The 9,131-nt window shown below is 47.9% G+C and overlaps 1 protein-coding gene across 1 annotated transcript; it reads left to right on the top strand.

Annotated features, from left to right (window-relative positions):
- The first annotated feature begins 5,034 nt into the window (after positions 1-5,034).
- GPX2 (glutathione peroxidase 2) lies at positions 5,035-7,900 on the top strand. Its single transcript, XM_063091593.1, has 2 exons — positions 5,035-5,256; positions 7,550-7,900. The coding sequence occupies exons 1-2, from the start codon at positions 5,035-5,037 to the stop codon at positions 7,898-7,900; spliced, it is 573 nt and encodes a 190-aa protein (XP_062947663.1).
- The last annotated feature ends 1,231 nt before the right edge of the window (positions 7,901-9,131 follow it).

The following is a 9,131-nucleotide window of genomic DNA, read 5'->3' as shown; positions in this document are numbered from 1 at the left end:
TCTCTTTCTCTGTCCCCTTTCCCCCCAGAGTGTTTTGTATCAACACCCCTCATCCCTTTTCCCTGTGTGTTCTGCTGTGTGGCTGCTGGTGCAGCTTTTCCCTTCCTTCCTAACCCTGTCTGAGGGAATGGACCCAGGTTCATGGGGATATTCTATCCTCTACGCCAGAGAGAATACCCACCCCCCACTTTGTGGGTGAGGCAAAGGCTACAGGGTGCTTCCTCCTGCCCTCCTTGCTGCCCCGTCTTGTGCCATGGGCCTGCCTCACCAGTGACCTTGGGAAGTGGAACATTAAGGTAGGAAGGAAAAACCAACCTGGTGGTCCTCAAGCCTGGGCTGTCCTACTTTCACCTACTCCCTGCCTGAGCTGTGGCCTTGCTTGGCTGCCCGCCTGCCTCTTTGGGGAACTCAGCTCAGAGGCAGATGCTTTGGAGAAGGAAAAAAATGATGAGAGGTGGCAGGGATAAAAAGTCACCTCCATTCTCTACCTCCCATGCAGTGTGTACACAATTTCTCTCCACCTGGGCTCCTGAATTTACAGATGTGGACCAAGGCCTGAGGGTCCTACAGGGGCAAGGAAAACTCTAGGGTCACTGACACTGTCAAGCCAACCATGCACTCCAGAAAGAGGAGCATTTGGAAATGAAGGACCAGCTCCTGCATAGCAGGTTAAGAGGAAGAGAAATCAGGCCAGGGACAGCATTTTGCACAGCACAGGGGAATATGGTATCACGGGGCTTCCTGGGCCCATCTTCCATTCCCTGTGTAAGAAGAGCATTTGCCCAGACTTCCTGGCAGAGGGGAGAGGTGAAATAACCACGTCAGTCTCCATGCACTGAGCCCAGCCTTCAGCTCTCAAGGTTCTCCTGGGACTCACAGTTTGTGGGTGAAATGCAAAGACTCCATGGGCAGAAAGAAGGAAGGTCCTGCGGAGAAACGCTTGGTGCTGTTCTCTTCAGCCTTCAGGACCAAGTGCTCATCATGCCCTCAGCTTCTGAGTAGGCTGAGGGTTTGCCAACTGCACTGTGGCTACAGGGGAAAGAAGAGGACTCCCTCCTCCAGAGTTCTGTGTTCAGGAAGTTTCTTTAACCCCATATGGCCCAAGAGTAGGTTGAAGGAGGCCCTTTAAAGAAGGATCAAGTCAATTACCAGCCCTCCTAGGGTTCCTTCCTCCCTTCCCACCTTCCCAAGGTTGAGGAAGCCTAGGTAAGAGGATCACTCTTAAGCTACACATTAGCTGCATTGCATGACTGGGGCTAGAGCCAAAACAAAGAACTGGGCGCTAAGCATTCACCAACTGAGGACCCAATTCCAGGGCACACGTGTGTGAAGGATGAGTCCCACTTCCTTACTCTTCCAGAAAAGTGGGTGGTGATAAAATCACCAAACCTTTCTTCCTAATACTTATCAAATCAGGAGACAGGCAGCAGGAGTGGGTGGCTCAGGATTTAGGAATGAGAGATAGGTTAGCATAGTGGAAGGAAAAGGAGAGCAGGAATAGTTATCAATCACTGGCTAACGAGAAATTTCGAGAGCTGACTCTGTAGGATGATGCCATGACTATGGCTGGGGCTGCTTCCTTTAGGGCTGACTCCTTGGGTATTAAGACCTATGCAGCATCACACTGGGGGTGGGGTGGGTAATGCCAACTCTCAGTTTGCCCCCAGCCAGGGACTTGAGAAAGACTTGACTTTGGGCACTGGCTCCAACCTGTGGAGCCAGTGATGCTGCTTTCCCTGTCTTTCTCTCCTAGCCCCCTCAGGAAAGAGGGACTGTATTTTTATATAGTCCTAGGGGTTCTGGAAGGGAAAATGGGGTGGGACTGTGTGGACCAATGAGCCCTATGTACAGGACCACAGCTGGGAAAGCTATGGGAACAGAAGGAGGGTTGGGATTTTAGGGTGCAGCTATACTCACCAGGCAGCAGAGTCGGCCTCTTACCCCTAAACTGCTCCAGTCCAGGAGGTGGTCTGGGGTGTGGCAGTAGGCCCAGACTGTTGAGCAGGCTCTCCTGGCCTGTTTACTCATCACCGCCTCTGCACCTGCTGTCTTGAGACTCAGCCCAGCCCCAGGCACATCACCTGCTCCCAAGCCCCCACCATCCCTGTGATGGGTAAACTTTGTGTACTGTGTCTCGGGTCCATTATATGAATTGTGAGCAGGGTCCATCTATTTTAAACACAGATGTTTACAAAATAAAGAATATGACAAACCACAGGTGTGGCTGCCTGTATGAGTCCCTGGGAGTAGGTCTCGTTTGGACCCTGGCAGTGATGTTGGAGGGGGAGAGGTAAGAACTGATAGAAGAGGTTCCAGAACCCCAAAGCAACAGCAGTAGGAAGACAATGGAAGCAGCAAACATTGTTTTCTCTTTTGTACCTTCCCTAGTGCACCTGCAGGGCAGCCCAGAGCAGAGCCCCAATTGCCCTGCAATGGGCTACACTGCAGAAATAAGATTAAGCACAGGCACTAGGAGGATGCTGAACACCCATGTCTGAGGGAGTCTTTAAAGCCAAGATGGTTCTCATCTGTTTGGGATGGATCAGGTCTTCCTGAAGATATGAGGAGGGATTGAATAATCTTTCAGATTTGTGATTGGACACCTCAGGGGAGCAGAGGCAGACTGGAACCTCAGGACTGTGTAGGTATTTAATATTGTGGCATATGGAATTGATGAAGGAGATAGAGAATGTTTGGGGGTAAGGATAGGATGAAGAAGGAGGGAATAAAATAAGGCAAAGGCAGGGCAATAGCAATCTTAAGATCTTAACTACAATTATAATCACTGAAGTAGGAGGGTGGTTATCTTTATCCATGTTCAACAGATAAGGAAACATGCTCAGAGAGCTTAAAAGATTTGCCTAAGGGTACCAACTAACAGTGTAGAACTATGGCTAGAAACCACTGGATTGGACTCTGGAGGGGAAAGCATTGGCATCTCTATTTGGAAAAGTCTCTATAAGCAATTCTCATTTGCTGTCAGAATTGAGAACCACTGACCTAGGCTTTCTGCCTATTAAGCCTGTTCTGTTTCCAGAACAACCACTGTCCTGGAGAAAGCATGAGAATCACACACTTGTTAGTGCATGCTCAAAACTATAAGTTTCTGGAAAGTGGGGCCAGTGTGAGGTAAAGTTGGAGACAGAGGTATTTTATTATTCAATTGTGAAACTTGAGAACCCTGGGAGACTCTTAAGGGTCCCAGGTTGCATCTGGATAAAAGAGATGGTGTGTACCTAAGGAAGAGCAATTACTCCACTCCTCAGCTCAGGAATTTCTATGGCTTTCCTGAAAAGGGCTCGCAAAAGAGCAGCAAATAAGAGGGTTCCCTGGAAGACCAGAGAGTACTGGGAAGTACGTGGGGGATCTCTAGGCATGCAGATAAACCTGGCAAGTTGAAGTTTCACCCACTGTCACTGCCAAGTTCTTAATGACTTAGCAGATTGGTAGGGACACTTATTGGCTGCTTCTAGGAACCCCACCCAGCCTCAGCAGGGGACACACTTCACTCTGCACTTCCTGCCACACCTTCTACCCACTGAGGTAATGGAAACTTGTTTTTAGGGAGCAGCCAGCAGAGACGTTTGGCTCTCAGGTACTTGAGCAGCCATGGAACAAACTACAAGGCATAAAAGCTGAGCACTCCCTGGCGAGTAGTTCCTCCATTTCCTTAACAAATCAGATTCTCAAGACCAGCTGCTCCCCAGCCTTGTTTATTCTTTGTTCTAGAAAACAGTTCCCAATGGATGTGTACCTGTGAAAACATGCTCAAGTAAACATGCTTTGTCATTGAATTTTCATTATAAAATCCCAAAGCCAGATAAAGCCTAATTGCTAGTTTTACTGATGGAGAAATTGAGGCATTAAAAAAAAGTGATTTGTTGAGTTGGTGGGTGCTCGGAAGAATAAAGTGGCATTAAGGTCTCTTTAGTTTCTGTGGGCTTCCAGGGGTGGGCTCCCATGATAGCCCTTAGCAGGTCCTGGGCTGTCCTGCAATAGATTACATGGCTGGTGTTGAAAACATCATGGGTGGCCTACCTGGGTCTAGAACTACAGCAGCTTCGACTTCCTTTACACCTCCTTTTGTGGGGAGATGACCAGCACAGCCCCCAGTGAAAAGTCTTGGGGACTGAATCTTTGACTGAGAAGGAGATAGGTGCATTTCATCCATTCTGAGTTTATCCACCTGTTCTGTGACTCCTCCTCACCTTTTATCCCAGCAACTGACCGCATCTTAATGACTCTGGGGTGGAGGAATGAGCTGGAGGTGGGGGTTGTAATACAGGAGATGATACAATGCAGGGGTAAGGGCAGATGTGTTCTCCAGTATAAGCAACACGACTCACTGAGCAACTTATCAAGACAAACACAACTTCATCTCCAGCTTGCTGCAAGCTGAGGCACCTGTATATTTCTGGAAAATGATGCACTTTCCTCCTAAGGGTCCCTTTGATTTTGTGCTTGTGGAGAGCAACAGCCAAAGAGAAAAACATGAATTGTAACATGTGTATTTCAGCTGTAATCTGAGTCAGGTGGACACGAGCCCCAATTCTCTTCCTCATCTTTCAGATCACAGCAGACCCTGACCTCTCACTGCACAATTCAGAGATTGGCACCAGCCCGCATCCAGTAAATGTCTATGCCAAGTGAACACAACCTGCTGGGGCAAGTAGGAGTCAATCCTTCATCCCTCCCTCCCTTTTTTCCTCCCCATTTGACCTTCAAGGCTCTGGTTTCCTGCAAGTAGTGAATTATTCATGTCTGCTTATAGATACCAAATCGCCCTTCCTGGGTTGCCAGCAGGGTGGGGCAGGGAGGCAGCTTTGTTCAGAGTCTGTAAATAGGAGGAGCAACTTCCTTGTTCAAACAGCATTTGCAGGTGGGTGCCTGCTTCTGCTAAGTCATCCTGGGCATGCTCAAAGTCCCACTGTGAGATCCCTTCTGTCCTCCTTCCTGGCTCCTCCTTCCTCCCCATCCCTTTGATAGACTCAAGTGGGCCCCCGCCACTCTGCAGGGCTCACTCTGTGCTTCATCATGGCTTACATAGCCAAGTCCTTCTACGACCTTAGTGCCATCAGCCTGGATGGGGAGAAAGTAGATTTCAATACATTCCGTGGCAGGGCAGTGCTGATTGAGAATGTGGCCTCGCTCTGAGGCACCACCACCCGGGACTTCACCCAGCTCAACGAGCTGCAATGCCGCTTTCCCAGGCGCCTGGTGGTTCTTGGCTTCCCTTGCAACCAATTTGGACATCAGGTGAGGGGTCCCTTGTATTGTACCCAAGGAGCTGGGCTGATGGTCCAAATAGGATAAGGGGAGGGGGTGAATAACTGTGTGTTTCAGTGTCTAGAACCATGGGGTGGGTATGTTTTGTTAATCTAGGTCTTTGAGTGCATGTGAAATACCAAAGGGAAATATGTTTTAAGATTAAACCCCGAGGGTGTGCAGTTTTATTGTTTATTGTCTTCCCACTATACTCCATGAATGCAGGTACCAGGTCTGTTTTTCTCTCCTGTTGTGTCCTCAGTGCACAGGGTACAGAAGGCAGTCATTAAATAGTTGAATGAATGAGTGGAGGAAATAGATGAATAATCAAATTAGGACTGCACTAACTCAGGAGACCTTAATTCCAGCTAGACTTGGTTCTGCTATTTAATGGCTCTGTGCCCTTGATTTTTCTGTTTTAGTTTCCTCATCTGTAAATTGGGGATAATAACACTTGGCTTATAGAATTATTGTGAGGTTCAGGGGATTGGATATACAAAAGTAACTTGAAAAATACAAAGTAGTATGCAAATGCAAGCAACTTGATGATTTAGATTGAAGACTTGTTTAAATTAGCCAAGTGGAAAATGAATATGGCGGAGGGGAAAGGTTTGCAACATGCACGTGTCTCCTCTGGGAATCACGTGCACCCCTCAGTCTCTGACTAAAGGGTCACGTTGTTATAGATCTTCAGCCCACACACCTCAAGTTATCTTTTAGAGATTCTTCTATTTCCACTTATGATTTTAATTGTATAAGCAGGCAGAATGTCCCCAAGTAAACCCTTTAATTATAATCCCCTTAGTTCAATTCACAGTGATAGGAAAGCAAGGAAGAGATTAGCTGAGATGTAAGCAGGAAGGCCGAAGTATCTTTGGCTATGACAAACCTGAGCCCAAACTGTTACTGCTCTCACTGTTCCTTCCCCATCTCAGTTTTCATTCTAGCCTTTGCCAAGGCCAGAGAAACAGGAAGGGCAAAATCTCTTTAGAGATGTCCCTCCAGCCCTAGAGGTGCCTTCAACCTCACACCATCGCTTCATGGCTAGCTAGTTGCTGGAGGGAGTCCATAACCCACCTGGAGCTAGGCAGCTATTTGCATTGAGATAAGTCTAATAAAGATGAACTCTGGGCTCATAATGTCATGATAGCCTAGAACTGACTGTCCTAATTGGTTCTAGTAGGTTAGAGGCAGAAGCAGGAACTGACTCTCACACAGGGGTGTGGGGGCCTGGGGGAGGTATGGAAAATAAGGGTTCCCACAGGTTTTTTGGGTTGTCAGATGTGAGGAGTGCTGCATGGGGATGGGACAGGGATGGTAGTGGGGAGGGAAAGACGGGTAACTGATTCTGAGCTAAAGCATTTATAACTGAGTATGGTGAGTGAATATAAATGAGGTGCAGAAGTCTTAGCCCTCAAGCACTTATTTCCTCAACTTCTACTCCACTCCCCCCCCCCCACTCCTACCGGCCTATTCCAGAATTCTAAACCTCTGTCCTATTTAATTCAATCCTGTTGGTCACTAAGTAGTTCCATTTAGAGTACACTCATTGCTGTCTCTAACTTGCTTTGCCTTTATGGCACCTGAAAACTAGACTTCCTTGGATGGGGTCTTCCTTCATCAAAGCTTCCTCCTATTTGCACTTCAGTTCTAGGACAAGGGAAGATGAAAGTGAGACACTGTAAATCCCATTCCTCTGGGCCTTGACCTCATCCTTAGTTTGAGAAGCTGAATAGGGCATAGGCAAAGGCTATAATCAACACATGTGTAACCAGAAGCATGAGAGGCAAAACCATGGAGGAGGGAAAGGGAAGGTGGTGGTAGGGTGTGTGCATGCGTGGGGGTGTGTGGCGTGTAGGTACATATGTATGGGTACATAGGTAGCTAAGGAGAAGGGGAGGTTCTAGGCAGTATGACCTGAGCCTCTTTCCCTTTCTTCTGCCCTGAACTCAACTCCTTAAAGCTTCAAATACCTGAAGAACTGCTTGGGGTAGATTGGAGACATAAGCAACAGCTCAAAAGTGCTAAATCTTTAAGTAAAAGAACAAGCTAGAAACTGCAAGAACTTTCAGAAATGGCCTAGCGAGCCTTCAAACAATAGCTGGGAGAGGGAAAACTCCAACTCAAGAGTAGGGCAAAGCAAATGGAGAAGGAAGGAGAAACACGTGCCCAGAGAAAAGAATGATCCTGGGAAGGGAGTACAGGAGGGTGAAAGATTTTCATGTTGTGGATCCTTCATTTCCCCCTTCCCTTTTCCATGCTCTTTGTCTTTTTCCTCCCCCAGGAGAACTGTCAGAATGAAGAGATCCTGAACAGTCTCAAGTATGTCCGCCCTGGGGGTGGCTACCAGCCCACCTTTACGCTTGTCCAAAAGTGTGAGGTGAACGGGCAGAATGAGCATCCCGTCTTCACCTACCTGAAGGACAAGCTCCCCTACCCTCATGATGACCCGTTTTCCCTCATGACCGATCCCAAGTTCATCATTTGGAGCCCTGTGCGTCGCTCAGATGTGTCCTGGAACTTTGAGAAGTTCCTCATAGGGCCAGAGGGGGAGCCTTTCCGGCGCTACAGCCGCACCTTCCCGACTATCAACATTGAGCCTGACATCAAGCGCCTCCTCAAAGTTGCGATATAGACACGAGCTGCTCAGCACACAGATCTCCTACTCCATCCGGTCCCTGAGTGTGCGCCCTCAGGAGACACTGCTGGACCTAAGCTTTCCCTTGACATCAGTCCGCTTTACTGAAGAGCCTTGCCTTTCCTGTCTGCCTGCTCTTTTCCTCTCCCAGCCCTCTGGCTGGTGATTCAACTTGGGCTCCAAGACTTGGGTAGACTCTGGGCCTTCGCAGAATGATGGCACCTTCCGAAACCCTTATGGGTGGTGTCTGAGAAGTGTGAAGGGCCTGGAGCCCCCCACTTCTGTATGAGTCCAATAAAGGGCAGGTGTGGAAATGGCCAGGCTGTCTGTGTCTTATTCCTTGACAGAGGGCAGAGGGAGGGTACAAACTGCAGGTGGGATAGAGGAGCTGGTAGCACACAAAGATTTAGTAGAGGAAGCTCTTCAAGGGTACACCCTAATTACTGTGTGGAAAGCAAGCTCTAGTCAAGGTCTGCATGGCAGTTGGAGTTGTGGGAAATGTGAATTGTATTATTAGTTTATGGCTCTTCTCCAGAACTGGGGAAAAAGAGAGGTAAAGAGGAGAGACAGTGGGCCCCTTGGTTGTGGGTATTGGGAGGTTGTTGAAGGATTATAGTCAGGAAGATGTCACTATTACTGTATCTTGAGAAATTCCTGGGAAGTCAGTTTGGCCAACTTTTACTGATAGCAAGGGCATAAAGGGTGCAGTTACTGGGAACAGAAAGAGTACTTATCCTTTTCCTCTTCACCCTGTGGAGTAACATTTGGTTTTGATCCTTTGCTAGACTGACTTTCCCTCCTTTTTAAAGTTCACATTCCACGCTTGTTCTTCTCAAACTCACATATTCACAAATTCAGGCACAAGACAAACAGAGGCATGAGGGATTGGGCTCATTTCTTCATTTGTGAGGGTGGGGATGGGAGAGGGCTTCCATTTAAAGCCAGACTATAATCTGCCAACATGATCGCTGTTCACCGAGAACAGTTTTGCTGAGTGGTTTGTAAGGATGGTGTCCCAGACTCCTCATCCGCTACAGGCATATTCAACAAGTACCAGCACCACCAAGGCCAGGTTATATTGTGTTCTGGTGAAGATGCCTGCTGGGAAACCACTGCCCTGTCATTTTGCCCTATTAACTTCACTCTAGAACCTTCTCATTTCACCTTTCCCTTCTCTGACCACTAGATGGAATATTTTACTTCTTGTCATTGAAGCCTTGAAGGAAAT

Source organism: Cynocephalus volans, chromosome 3, assembly GCF_027409185.1.
Source record: "Cynocephalus volans isolate mCynVol1 chromosome 3, mCynVol1.pri, whole genome shotgun sequence".
Taxonomy (NCBI): domain Eukaryota; kingdom Metazoa; phylum Chordata; class Mammalia; order Dermoptera; family Cynocephalidae; genus Cynocephalus; species Cynocephalus volans.
Note: the sequence above shows the minus strand (reverse complement) of the source record. Positions and strands in the feature narration are given on the sequence as shown.